Source organism: Ictidomys tridecemlineatus, chromosome 1 (genome assembly GCF_052094955.1).
Source record: "Ictidomys tridecemlineatus isolate mIctTri1 chromosome 1, mIctTri1.hap1, whole genome shotgun sequence".
Lineage (NCBI taxonomy): Eukaryota > Metazoa > Chordata > Mammalia > Rodentia > Sciuridae > Ictidomys > Ictidomys tridecemlineatus.
This window is the reverse complement of record NC_135477.1, coordinates 26,512,327-26,526,898: the sequence shown is the minus strand read 5'-3', so window position 1 is coordinate 26,526,898 and position 14,572 is coordinate 26,512,327. Positions and strand designations below refer to the sequence as shown.

Here is a 14,572-nt window from a genome sequence, read left to right as displayed (position 1 = left end):
TGGATAATCCAGGCTTACAACTATTCAAATATTGAAAACACTTGTATGACCAAACCTGAAATGGGAAAAGTTTATGACGGTTAATGCCCACGCAGCTGCTGTTTATTCTTCTCTGAGGGAAAGAAGTGACCTTAGGAGAAGATCCCAGACCCTGAGGAACTTTTGCTCCTCCCCAACACCTTGGCTCTAGTCTGTACCCAGAAGACCCACCTCTGTTATCTCTGCACATCCCCACCACTAGCCTCTCCCAAGGGCCTGATATGGAGTGGCCAGAATCCTAAAGAGAAAAGGTACCTGCAGAGCCATGGGGGATGAGGCCTGGTGGCCTTTTGCCCAGCACTCTACTAGCCGCTCCACATTCCCTGAGCACACATAACAGAGTGTAGCTTCAGAGGTTAATGCCCTGCCACCCTCTTGCTCCATGCGAGTCCCCAGCATGTCTGCAGAGAGATACAGATTTCATTAATGACACAGCTTTCCTATGCTGCTCCTCTCTTCTGTTTGGAAATAAGTAGAGGATCATGAGCTATGGAAACAAGTAGCTACCTGGTTTTAAGATTACACTAAGGCTAACCTTGCCCTCTGGTGAAAGGCAAAGCTCTCACATTAAGATGTGACACACAAAAGTAAAACAGAAAAATAAATGATCCCTACTGGAAATAGGGACATGAACTGCTATCCATGCTTTTTGGCTGAGCCAGACCCTGGCTCTAACAGTACAGTCTGGCCTCCCAGAGTTCAGGCTGCTTCTTTGCCTCCTCCTTACTTATGTCCATTAACTCCATGCTGAAGCCATAGTGCTTATCCCAAAGCTAGGACCACACCTACCACAGAGCTCAGGGAATTTCTCTGGCCCTGAGTATGTTAACAATAAGGCCAGTGCCTCTCTCCAGTTCCTCAGGCTACAGGCACACACCAGATCCTTCCAGTTCTTCTGCACAACACAGGATAGAAGCTATAATAGGATGAGAAAGAAGGAGGCTCTCAGCCATCCATCCACATGGGCAGCAGTCTCACACATAAAGATGTACTAAGAGACACACTCATGAGCAGGCCTCTTGTTAGAGAATTGAGTAGGGTAAGGGTAATTAGAGTACTCTAAACACCAGTCCCAAGGTGTAAGCCTCCACCTGACAAGGTCCAGTAATCTCTTTCCTTCTTCTCTGCATGATAAACAATTACCGAGGAAATTTTGGTTTGCCTCTTGGCCAAATAGCGCTCCTGTGTCCGTTTCAACAGATCTGTGCCCCCAGCCTGAGCCAAGATGATAGCATCAGCAAAACGCTCTTCCTTCAGACACAGCTCCACAGCAGAACTCAGTTCCCCAAGCAGCAGGGCCTGGCTCAGGAGTCCATCAGTGTCTGCAGATAGAGGCATCCCCTCCACATTAGCCTGCCCTCACTTCCTGTCCACTGCAGGGTCTACAGCACACCCTCTCTTGTCTCTATCCCATTCAGCTTTCCTTGCTCCCAAGAAAACCCTCAAGTTTCATTCCTTAGCAATAATATGTAGTGAGGTATCCAGGGGTGACAGGTCTCTAAAGACAAGATTCAAGACAAGGCAGGGGACTTAATGTGGCAAGATCATGGGTTATCATGTGTGCTTGCTCAGCATGGAAAGTTGCAAGGCCTTTTCAAAAAAAAGATATAAGAATAGTAAAAAATATCTTAGTAGAAGATTTTCTACAGGAAATCATCCATAAAAATATAACCAGAGAGAGCTCTAACTAGTAAGATACTTGCCAATATTTAAGATGGTGGGAAAGAAGCAGGAGACAAAAAAAGGACTATCTCAAGTCCAAGAACTCCGAGCCCACCTGCTCCCAAGCAGAGATTTTCTCTTCTTTAAGGCAATGGTACCTTCTGTGATGGGGATCTCCCATGGGGTCATATTCTGAGGAACCAGCTCATCAAAGAAGGCTGAGGATACAGAGGCATCCTCTGTAGTATGTTTGGAGGCCTGTGTAAGGAAGGATAGAGGTGACTACATAGGAAATAAACCCAGAGGTTCTTTACCACTGAGCTATATCCTCAGTCCTTTTAATGTTCTATTTTGAGACAGGGTCTCACTAAGTTGCCCAGGTTGGACTTGAACTTGCAATCTTCCTGCCTCAGTTTCCTGAGTAGCTGGAATTACAGGCCTGTATCACTATGTATGGTTACTATTTGGGTAAGATAATACTAAAAACTAAAAAATTAACCAGTAAGATTTGAGAAGAGCTGATTCAGACACAGCTCCATTTCCAACCCCAAAGCTTATGGACTCTGTGTCTTATTCTGGTTCCAAAAGAGTTGGGAGTTTGAAGATTTTTACAGAAATTAAGCACCTTATTGAGAGCACAGCAAAGTGCCAGTATAGAAGATACTCTAGAGACTGGTGCCCTATACTAGACCAGGTAAGGTTGGCTGGGATTTTATCATACCTGGCTGCAGAAGACTTGTTGTCTGTTACTGTTAAAGTTATCTTTCTTGGGCTGAGGGCTCTCTGCTGGCCCCAAGTCCCTCTTCAACCATGTGGTCACCTGCAGAGAGAGATCTAATTTAATACTACACTTTCTAGTTCAAACAAGGCTGAAGTTCTCTTCCCACCTCCATGCTCCATTAACTGAACTAAGATCCTTCAACTACCTTCCAGGGAAAAAGCCTAAATGCAAGAAGTAAAATTCTCATTTATGTATTACTTAAGCCCATAAAGTAGTATTCTGAGATGGCTTTCTCTGGCAGAATTCTCTTGTTCTCTGCATTAAGTCCATGTTTCAGATGTGAAGAGTAGCTTACCTTCTCTAGAAGCTCATCTTTATTGTATCCTAAAAGCTTTAGGAATTTTATTCTTGAGTCTTGCTCTAAAGTCACCTAAGGAACAGAGAATAACAGAAAAGTCTCTACCAAATGAATGTGAATGACCCTCCTCCTGCACCAAGCTAAATAGCTGAGCCAGTGTGCCCTCAAATATATTTCTATCATAGTGCCCTCAGAAAAGCTACCTTTCTCTTTTTCTTCTTCTTGCTCAGCAGTACAAAGACTGACTTCCTGATTACTTCTGTTCTCTTTCCCATTCTGCCATTCCTACAGCTTGTATCCTACATCATTTCTTACTCTTTCTTCCTACATCTCTCTCAAATTCTTTCCTCTCTCCCAGGTCCTGATGTATACTTTCATAAAGCTCTAGTATGTCTGATGCATAGACCCCAAATTTCTCACAGACCCCCTGGACAGCCCTGTTCTATTTTTTTTTCATCCTCTTAGAATCCCAAAGATTCTAAGTCAGCCAGCTACTTCCCTTTCTTCCTTCAGACTTCTCAATTGCTCATTTCTTTTGACAGATGTAGTACTCTTCCTGGTGCAACTTGACTTTAAATGAGAACTAGAACTGAATCCATGCCTCCAGAGTGGCACCTGCACCCTGAGGCCCACCAAAAGGACTTCCCTTGGGTTATCTGAAACAAACTCAAAGCCTACTTATGATGATGCATCCTTCCAGCTAAACTTCTTCCCTTCCTTCTTTTTCTCCATCCTCCCCATCAACTCCAATGCATTTGGCATGATTCTGTGAAAACTTTCCTTGGCTCTGATAAAGTATCCTGAGCATCAGCAATAGCAGCAATCAAGGAAGACATCTCTTACACTCCCCATCTTCACAAGTGGCTTCTAAGCCTCTCATACAGGGTGAAGATTCTGTGTCTAGAGGACACAGGAAAAACCCAGGGGATTAGGCCTCTGCAATCTGGACCACAGTGTGGTAGTGCATCTCCTGGAGTTGATAGAAGCTGGAGTTCCAGGCTTTAGGGAAGCACTGATGAGCGGCCAGCCTTCAAGTTTCCTACCTTCAGGAACTGCCAGAGCATCTTTTCACATGGCAGCAAAGCCTGCTGGCTCTTGTTCTGACAATATTTCATGAGATTTCCTGATCCCAAGGCCTCCTGAAGCTCAAGTGACCTCATCAGGAATTCAGATTCTGTAATGACTTGACTGATGAAGACAAGGCGGGAACAAGGCTGTGGCAACTCCTGGGCAGGGGTACTGGAAAGGCCAAAAGTGACCAGCTTCCCCCCAAACTGGTGAGAAAAAGTAAGAAAGTCAAAGGTTATACCTTCATGCCAAAAACTAACACCATGTCAGGATCATAGGAAAGGCTATTGATTTACCCTAGGGCAGGAAAATAATAAAAGAGAGCCCCTGGGAATGGAATAGGATGAGGAATTGAGTATTAAACGTATCTCATACCAAAACCACTTCTTGCATTTTTGATTCCACCTGTTTAAAACGTCACTATTTGGTGCTCATCCTCCCCCATCCTGGCACCACCACTCTCCCAGGCACCTGGCCTAAATACCTTGGCATTTCATAGTCTTCATACCCACTGCAGCCAAGCTCCCCCACCAGGTCCTACTCTCAGTACTGACACACTTAGATTACCGGAGGAGTTTGCTAGCCCTTAGTTTTGTTTTTTTCCTCCTCCAACCCAAATCTCAGATCCTCCCCTATTGGTGTACCACCTGTTTTGTTTGTTTTTCTCTTTAACATATTGATTTTATATTTTTTCTTCATTCCTCTTTCTTTTTAAAGTATTTGTTCTTCTTAGATATATATGACAGTAGAGTGTATTTTGACATATTATATGTACATGAAGTATAAAATTATTCTAATTAGGATTCTATTCTTGTGGTTGTACATGATGTGGAGCTTCACTGGTCATGTATTCATATATGAACAAAGAAAAGTTATGTCCAATTCTTTCCACTCTCTTTCCTAATCTGATTCCCATCCCTTCCCTTCATGTATCACCTTTGCTACTTAGGAGATGGTAATGGCTTCACAGGCCTCAAGAAAACACTTACATTGCTCTTTCTAATGTGATCAAAATCTCAAAAAGCCAGGGTCGAACTTGCCTTTCCCAGCATTGCTTTCTCTCTGTTCATTTATATGATCACTCCACATCACCAAAATGCCCAGTTCATCCCTACTTCTGTGCCTTGACACACAGTACCACCTCTACCTGCAGCATCCATCTTGCCAAATTTGATACTTGACATAAAACACCTGGCACAAAATAGGAGTGTAGCAACTCCCTTGCTTTAGGAGTTCTCAACCTTGATTGCATATTAAAACTACCTTGGAGAGCTATCCAGTGTCGCCAGACTCTAACCCAGACAATAATATCAGAAACTTGGTGTGTGAAGGAAGGGGCAAGCATCAGTATTTTTTAAAGCTTCAGGTTATTTCAATGTGTAGCCAAGATTGACAACTACAGCTTTACTCCCTGTTCATTATTTCCTTTCCAAAAACTCACACCCTCAGTGAATTTTCCAGTCAGAATTATTTTCTCTCTGGATTCCTATAGCACAAATTCTGCACCACAGCTTAGAACTCAACAAAACCATTACATCAGACCATTTCGATTTTCATAGTACTTGACAATTTCATAAGGTGCTTACATGGTTTTCATCTGAAGTTCATGACAAGTCACTAACTTAAGCTTGGCAGGTACTATCCCTGTTTTATAGATAACAAACACTGATGTCTTCTGGGTGCAGTGGTACACACTTATAATCTCAGCTACTTGGGAGGCTGAGGCAGGAGAATCTCAAGTTTGAGATCAGCTTTGGAAACTTAGTAAGACCTTCTCTCAAAATAAAATTAAAAGGGCTAAGGATATAGCTCAGTGGTACAGAACCAGTGGGTTCAATCCCAGTAGCAAAACAAAACAAAACACTATAGTCTTGAAAGGTTAAGTGACTTATTCAAGGATACCCAGCTAATAAATGATGGAGCTATGGTAAGAATTCAGGCTTCCTGACCCCAGAATTCTTCATCTCACTACCTACCTCCTTTTTTTTTTCTTTAAGCTCACTGCTGCTTGAGGGTCTGCATCTTACCTTCCTAATTAAGTTGTTGGCTCTAAAAACATGAACCTCTATTTTTAAAAAAGTATTAGTTGTAGATGGACACAATACCTTTAATTGTTTTTATGTGGTGCTGAGGATCAAACCCAGTGCCTCACACGGACTAGGTAAGCACTCTACATTGAGCAACAACCCCTGCCCCTGAACCTTTATTTTTATATATATGTTTTCAACTCAAATCTGATATTTTATTTAAAGCATTGTGCTGGATGCTTCAGGGCCTTGCTACTCAAAGAGTTGATCCTTAGACCAGCAGCAAGAACATCACCTAAGAATCTGTTAGAAAATCAGAATCTTGGGCTCTACCCAAGACCAAACAAGCCACAATTTGAATTTTAATAAGATCCTCGCGTGATTTTTATATACATGAAAATTTGAGGAGCACTGCTTTTGGAATATAAAAATGAACAAGATATGGTCCCTACCCTTATGGACTCAATTACTTAGAAGGCCTCCAGAAAAGTATACGAATAACTTTAGTACAGTTAGAACATAAGTCGGGAATACAAAAGGGAGGTCAAGTTTCACTAGGGTTAAAGTCAGGCGTCTTGTCACAGGTTCAAAACCAGCCTCAGAAACTAAGTGAGGCAATGAACAACTTTAAAAAGACCCTATTTCAAAATAAGATATAAAAAATAAAGGCTGGGAAAGTGGCTCAGTGGCTAAGTGACCCCGAATTCAATCCCTGATACCAAAAAAAAAAAAGTCAGGCATCATGGAGGAGATGGTATGTAAGTGGGTGGCCTGGAAAGGCCACAGGAGGATTCAATGGGCTCCGTAGGGTAAGGTACCAGCAGAGGCAAGGGAGCTGAGGAGTTATTAATGGAACAGAAAGGAGTCACATGTAACTGGAACCTATGTTCTTTCCTTCTTTGTACTTTTCATCAGTTCAAATATGTAAGTGTTAGGGAAATCTCAAGTGGAATTTTAGGCCATTCTCTGTAACCAAGAGGTCTAAAACAATCAATTGTTTTTAGACACAGAAAGCAGGGTTCAGAATGGTTGACGAGTAGAGAGAGAAACTAGAATAACTGAGACAGGGGCAGTGGGAATAAACCTCCTACTGAACTTCACTCCTTGCTGGGCACATGCAAGGCTCCACATATACAACCACACCATATACCCATGACACTTACAGCAAATGAAACACCTGATGGCCTTCTAATCCATTTTGGGGGCTTTTTCAAGGGAGGTATCAATGATGCTTGGGCCACATGCTCTGGTACCTGCAATGGTGGAAGAGGCTGGCCTTTGCTGAAGGAAGAGGAGATCTAGGGGGAAAGACATCTGCATCATCTGCTTGAAGTGGCAGTTTAGCCAGGAACTCCATCTACAAACTCCATTTTGGGAGGAACTTTGAGACACCCAATTTAACCTAAAAAAGCCAGATTCTCATGTTCCAAGGGATGAGGATGGGGATGGAACTGGAAGTGAGGGTGAGACTCCCACACAGTAGGCTATTAGAAAGCCTACTATGTTCAAAGTCTATAATGGAGTATGAAAAAATGGATCTATAGGAGAAAGGGAAGTATAAAACAGTCCATATGCCTGAGATAATGGTCCCAGCACTGGGGTTTAATATACCTAAAATATTCAGGGGAACATCCAAAAACAAGAATCAAGGTGAAAGTCTCCTTTATATTGTAGCAGAAACATACCATCCCAGGAAGATGGGCACTGAAGCAAGGTGCTGCCCTCCCAAATCCAGGACTCTGGTCTGCCCATCTCTAATAGCCCCCACTTCTTTCCAGGCCATGTGTCCTTCTTTCTCCCCCAAAAGATACAAAGATAGCCCCTTCCCTTCATCACTCTCCACCAAGCCCTTCAAACCTTGTCAGCCTGTACCATGTGTTGGACTTCCCAGCTCCTACCCATGACAGAGTACAAACTGATCCAGCCATCAAAGGAGGCAGCAGAGAACACTGGAGGGTTCCGAGGGCACCATTGAACATCTAAGCACCAGCTGCTCTGTGTGGGTAGCTTATATACCACCTAACAGGAGGGAACACAACCATTAGGGACCATATAGTCCAGGAAACCCAAAGCACATAAGCTCATAGTTGGGATTCCTCTAACCATCTTGTCTCCATCCCAGCACACCCATAGGAGAACCAACCTACCTCAGTGTTCCCAAGGTTCCAGCACAAGATCTGGTTGTCCTTGGAACTACTGAGCAGCAGCTCAGCATCAGCTTGGCTCCATGACACTGACAAAATTCCCCTAAAAAGGAAAAGAAAGATGAATTAGCATTTATGGAATATCTACAATGGGCAAGGTGCCTTATATATCTTAGATAAATTTCAGCTCTATAACATGGGTGGTCTAATTTCATTTTACAAATAAGGAAAACAAGACTTTGAAAAATTAAGTAGCCTTCAGATAGCTGTACAGCCAGAATGAAGTCAAACTCCAGAGCCTGAACCCTACGTGGTGCACAATCCTTCTTCCCCTAGATCACTGCTAAATGGCCTGCTTTTCTCCAGAGTAGGATCAAAAATCAGTATGAATCACATATACACTCATCCCTATAGTGCTTTCAGCCAAAGAGGGTAGTGAAGACCTAATCCTCAGAAGTCCCCGAAGAGGTATAAAGGCAAGAGGTCCCTTTAGCTAGAAAGAATAGACTGTGGGACTGCTTCAGGGCCAGACCTTTCACAAGATAGACAGGAGCCAAATAGTTTTTATTAAGGAGAAATCTTAAAGGTAGCAGAATACAACAGTTACTAATACGGCATTATGTTAAAATGTGGATGTGTAACCGATGTGATTCTGCAATCTGCATTTGGGGTAAAAATTGGGAGTTCATAACCCACTTCAATCTAATGTATGAAATATGATATGTCAAGAGCTTTGTAATGTTGTGAACAACCAATAAAAAAATAATAATAAAAAAATAAAATAAAATGGAAACAGATGATATAAAAAAAAAAAGGAGAAATCTTGGAGGAGGTTACCTCAGCATGAGGAAAAATGAATATTACCTTTAGATCAGAGCCTAGGAACTCTCCCAGGGGGGCTGCTATACTTTGGATCTTAAGTATGCCCCAACGGTCCATGGGCTAAAGTCTTTGACTCCAGAGAGGTGCTACTGCAACATAGTGAAACCTTTAAGAAGTGGGGCTACTGAGAAGTCCTTGGGTCATGAGGGTGTGTATGTGCCCTAAATGGAATTATGGGTCTCTGGCCTCTTCTTTCTTTTTTGCTCCCTAGTCATTAGGTGACTGGTTTTGCTTTACCAGACACTCCTGCCATGGATTCATGGCCTCACCATAGATCTGAAAACAATGGGCTAATTGATCATGAACTGAAATCTCCAAAAGTATGAGTATAAAGTAACTTTTCTCTTTGTAAGTTGATAATCTCAGGTATTTGTTATAGTGATAGAAAACACAGGGACTAAACATCAATTCAAATATTTCTCATAATGCCATCCCTGTCCCCCTCCCTATAAATTAGATGGAATCACAGGTTCTTCTCCATAACCTCAGGATCTAAAAAACTTCTCTTGGTTATGACTCGAGCTAGTGCTAGCTATGTGTTCACTCAATGGCTTTGAAGCCAGGAAGGATGTTTGGTAGCTAACGTGAGGCAATTCATTGCTTCCTACCCAGGTCAGTTATGACCCCTCCAATCCCACAGAAGATGTGGATGGGTTTTGGGATGCTACCTGCTGTGGCTCTCTAGCACCTTCAGGGGTGAGGAGGCAAAACGTAAGTCCCACAACTGAATCACTGGGAGACGGTCATCTTCTGAGCACAGCACTAACTGGGTAGCTATGTCTGGGTGCCAGGCCAGGCCCGAGCAATGCATCTGTGAACAAAGCAGATCTCAATGGGTGACATAATCTGACTCTTAGTGTTATAAACTCTTTTCTGCCCAATAGGGATGGGACCATTCTTAGGGTAGGTCTTATGTTTCTTTTATGTGACTGGGAACACTACAGTCATCAGGAGATAAGTGATAATCATGAATAAATAAGGAAGGGCAGAAGCTTCCAAATTAGTTCTATTTACCTTCCCCAAGCATTCATTCCTAATAAGAAACCAACAAAGGTGCTGAATCCACATGTCTAAAAGTTGAAGCAGAACCCTGACCTAGAGCAGAACAGCTCCAAATGCTTGGTGCAAAAGAGAAGCCAGAGCCAGGCCTATGTTCTGGCCTCCGCTACTCACCCTGCTGCTATGATGTTCTGGCCTCCACTACTCACCCTGCTGCTATGATCACTGACTTTGATGATAGGTTCATTCTTCCTGAGATCCCATACAACTGCCTTGCCACTGGGATGAGCAGAAGACAGAATGTGCTGGACTTGCCGGTTCCAAGAGAGTGCCTTGATGTCTTCTAAGGGCTGCTGAGGCAGGGTGTGGGGAGGTGGGAGGATTGTTATTCCCTGAACCAAATATTATCTGCTATTCCACTTCTTCCAACCACCCACAAGCCCAAGAATAGACAGAGGGCTCCCCAAACTAAGATAGTCTCAGAGAACTGGAAATTGAATTTTCCCAGGAAAATTCATTGAGGTACTGATATAGAAGTGGATGAGGTAGGGATTGGGGGATGACAGACATGCTTGGTTTTTACTCCTATCCCAAATTTCTCCTGAGAGGGTAGAGGCAAGATTTAAAAACAGTCTTCTTATCTACTACAACAGAAGGGAGAGAAATAGGAAGGTGAAAAGGGAAGGACACGTAGATACCCAAGACCCCCATAGACAGTGAGGCAAAAACAAAATCCAATGCTACTTGCAGGATATAAGATGCCATCAAGTTCATACTTAACTTACCTCACGATACTATAAGCGTAAGACAGAAAAGCCAGGAAGCAAAAAGATGGGCCCAAAGTTACAGATTGACAGAGAGGCACACTCAGAGACAGAAGACATACCAGATCCTGACTGCATCCTGATATATACAGAGACAATGCTGACCTTCACCACAAAAAAAGGACAATGGTATGTCCAGGGTCCTACTTTTGCTCCCTTTCTGCTGAGCCCACAGCCCTACCCAACCCCACCAAACCTACACTATAACAAGTAGCACTTCCATTCCTTTTCTCAGTGTCTTTTGCTACACCTGTCCTTCATCTTCATTCCAAAAACCTTTAAAACAGCTAATAACCACAAACCAACCATTCCACACACAGCCCCTGTACCACCCTTCATCCCAACTCTTATCTGGTCAATAGCATGTTAGTCTGTGGAGTTTATTGCCCTCCAGTGGTAAAGTCTGAAATCTACTGTTCTCTGGTTGACTACAGAATTCAAGACTTTACCTGGAAAGATCAGCTGTACACCCTAATAGCCCCAAGGCAAAGAGAGCCCCCCCCTCACCTGTGACTTACATCCTGGGGTCATTGGAACACTCAGGTTATTCAAATCCCAAATGAATATTTCAGAATTACTTGCCCCTGAGGCCAGCAGGTTGCCCTGTGTGAATAAAATGCATGTGGAGATAAACTATCTGAGAAACAGATGAGAGCAGGAAAGAGGGAAAAGGACCACAGTTAGGATATCCAAAGCCTCCACTGCAGCCTGGAAAGGGTTCAGAGTTACAGCCCAGAGGCTACAAGTGAATGTTTCCATTCAAATGTGTTGCTCCATGGCTTGGCCATGTTTGATCACTGAATTATAGTACCTGGAAAGGATTAAAGTCAAGGGCTCTGACAGCTCCTGTGTGCTTCTGTCTCTGGGCAATCACAGGATCCTTTCCAGAAGATAGGATGTGGGTCACATTGTACAGAGTAAGCATGCCATTGTCTCCACCACCTGCAATAACCCCGGAGCTTTCCAGAAGCCCATTGTCAAAGCTTCCCCAGATCAGCTTGTGAAACCTATAAAGAAGAAGAACCAGCATCAGCACCAACTTAGGTCCATCTCAGTAAGCAGCCTTTGCCTTTTATCAAGACATTAGCACCCCAAGCTGAGACCTGCCCACCTCCTTTATTTCTCAGACAGAGAATGAAACTCTCCTCTAATTTGTCCTACCCTTTCTCTGAAAAAAAATATTCCACCTATATTATACTAGAAATTAGGAAGTCATTGCCTCTGTTTTGTATGGGAGTATTTTTTTTTAAAGTTAATGTTGGGGTTATACAGGCCCTGTGATTACTACTTCAAATAGATGACTTTATTTAATCCTCATAACTCAAATAGCCAGATAATAATCACAGCAACTGATATTTATTGAATACTTATTATGTACCAGGTACTGTTTTAAATGCTTTACATATATTAGATGACTTAGTATTACTAAGTCATCTATAAGGTATAAATAATATCTCCATTTTCAACTAAGGAAACTGAGGCTCAAAGAAGTTGTAAATTCTCTATAGATAATGCTAGTAATTTCACCCTCATTTTTTAATTAGGAAGTGGCAGAATCAAAGTTCAAAGTCAGCCCATCTTATTCCAGAGCCTGAGCTCTTAATATCACAAAGTACTGCCTCCCACTGAGAGGAAGACCCAACTCTCCTATAACTGCTTAGATCCACAACTGCTATTCCCTCTTCTCTCAAATTGTGAGAAAAAGACACAAGAACCTCTCCTCTCCATGCCTTTCCCACATGGCTAGCCCACTGGAGCTGCCACATGGCTGCAATGGGCCAGCAATAGAGAAATGGGTGCATGAAACATTAAATGCTCCAGATGGGAAACACTTTTTCTTGCTTTCTGAGGATGCTTTTGAGGATACAAGACAGTGCCAATGTCTTGCACAAAAGAAATAGACCCTGGATCCTCTGCAGACAAATTTGGTCCCATGTAAAACCTACAGGGAAGGATGTGAAGTCCCTAAAGTCTGTTTCACCCACACAGTTGCTAACCAAGGACATTTCCACAGCCCTTTAGAAAAGTAAGATTTCACACCAAATATCATTAGATCCATAGCTACATGAAATAGTCTCACATCCTGGGAACAGCAAAGAAACTGAATGGGGCAATAGGGCAGGAATTTATTTGCTGGGCATTCAAGCAGAGTCAACCTATCAGGAGTGCAGAACTGAGCGCCAGTTCAACAGTGGAGCTAACACAATGATAGATCTGCTACCACCAGAAAGGCAGATTGGTGGTAGCAGAAAGGCAGATTTCTAAGGCTGTACTGATCTTTACAGAAGAATGTGTCCATACTGGCTTAAGAGGCTTCCATGTCATCCAAGGACTGGAGCTCATCAGGAGCAGAGAAAAAGCCATCAGGGGCTGGGGTTGTAGAGCACTCGCCTGGCACATTTGAGGCCCTGGGTTCGATCCTCAGCACCACATATCAATAAATAAATAAAGGTAAAAAAAAAAAAAACATCAGAGGGACTGAGTTGCAGTACACAGAGTATAACAAAATGCTTTTCTTTCTGTATGCAGGCAGAAAGTACATTTTTGTTGTTCAACCCTTCACTAGTGAGGGTGAAGCTGGCATCTGGAGAGATCATGATAGAGAACACCTGGGTGAAATTAAGCAAGGTGAGGGACTTGATCACTCTGTGGGCTCAAGTAGTGTCAACAATCTGTTCTGAAAATGAACAAGAACCAGAGATAACCATGGGGAGGAGGGGCAGCAGCGAAGGGAGAGGGGGGCCAAATATGACAAAATGTTAAAAACTGATGTCTCTGAGTGAAAAGCATGATTGTTCATCATACTCTTCTATAATCTTCCTATAAGTTTGAATATTTTAAAAAATAAAGTTAAAAAAAAGATGAAATTTATCCTGAAAAAGGAACTGAGAGGTTTAAGAAGAAGGTATAGGAAAAAGAGTTTCTATAAAAAGATGAGAACCTTTAAACATAAGAGTTTCTCTGCAAAAGGGATTCCCAAGATAATGTGAATAAATTATGACAATAATGGAGACCGTATGGTATTACAGAATGATGGGTGGTTCCTAAAGAAAATATAGGTTCATTGATTCCTACCTGACCTCATTAATAGAATGTCCAGAGACAAGACATCAGAACTACATTTTTTTTTCAGAGTAGAAAGTAGAGTATAAAGGACAGCAGAAAAGACTTCTCCCAGAGGAAGAAGGGGACCCAAGAGATGGAATCCGTGGAAGTGCAGTTGTTTCCCCTTTTTATAGTTCTTTCAGTGATGAAATGTAGGTGGGAAGGCCTAAAGTGTGGGGCACAGGCGGGGCAAAGAAGTAATCTTCAGTAACATTTCTTTGGGATGGGCTCTGGGCCGTGGGCTTTTCCCGGACTTCATTAACATTCCAAGAGTAGTTCTGCTTTTCCTGGAATTCATTCTCAACATGGCCTCCATTTTGGATCTTACTCGATATTAGACCCGATTTACCTAACTACACTGACTACCTAACTTTAAATCTGGCTTCATTCCCCCCTCTAATTTTGGGAACTCCTTACTGCTGTAAGGAAAGGGGGCGAAGATCGCAAAACTACATTTTTAACAGGAGCACACACAAGTGATTCCAATAAGCATCCATGGCTGAGAACCATTGTACTAGATACAGCTTAGAACAAAAGGGGAAGACATTGAATTTCATAAAATTAGAAACAACCCTAGCATCCAGCTCATGGTGAAGCTTTAGGCAAGATGAAAGAGACAAGAATGAAAAGAAAGAACTGAGGCCTATGAGATCAGGATGCTATATCGATTAAAGCTCATCTTCGACTAAGATTTAGCTCATTAAAGCTCATCTTCGACTAAGATTTAGCACCTTATGATTAGA

The 14,572-nt window shown here is 42.5% G+C and overlaps 1 protein-coding gene across 7 annotated transcripts in view; it reads right to left on the bottom strand.

Annotated features, from left to right (window-relative positions):
• The window catches only part of Sec31b (SEC31 homolog B, COPII component), a 32,520-nt gene that overhangs the window by 10,891 nt on the left and 7,057 nt on the right, over positions 1-14,572 (bottom strand). For 3 of the 7 annotated variants that reach the window (XM_013362097.4, XM_078026324.1, XM_078026240.1), the window contains 14 exons: positions 11,536-11,731; positions 11,232-11,327; positions 10,110-10,253; positions 9,570-9,712; positions 8,023-8,122; positions 7,733-7,894; positions 7,039-7,173; positions 3,824-4,054; positions 2,778-2,852; positions 2,423-2,521; positions 1,860-1,959; positions 1,183-1,361; positions 829-955; positions 295-440 (listed from right to left, as the gene is read on the bottom strand). In XM_013362097.4, the coding sequence (XP_013217551.2) occupies positions 295-440; positions 829-955; positions 1,183-1,361; positions 1,860-1,959; positions 2,423-2,521; positions 2,778-2,852; positions 3,824-4,054; positions 7,039-7,173; positions 7,733-7,894; positions 8,023-8,122; positions 9,570-9,712; positions 10,110-10,253; positions 11,232-11,327; positions 11,536-11,731 (1,933 nt within the window). The remainder of the gene's footprint in view (positions 1-294; positions 441-828; positions 956-1,182; positions 1,362-1,859; positions 1,960-2,422; positions 2,522-2,777; positions 2,853-3,823; positions 4,055-7,038; positions 7,174-7,732; positions 7,895-8,022; positions 8,123-9,569; positions 9,713-10,109; positions 10,254-11,231; positions 11,328-11,535; positions 11,732-14,572) is intronic. The other 4 variants (XM_013362099.4, XM_021731906.3, XM_078026277.1 and 1 more) reach the window with 4 other exon arrangements.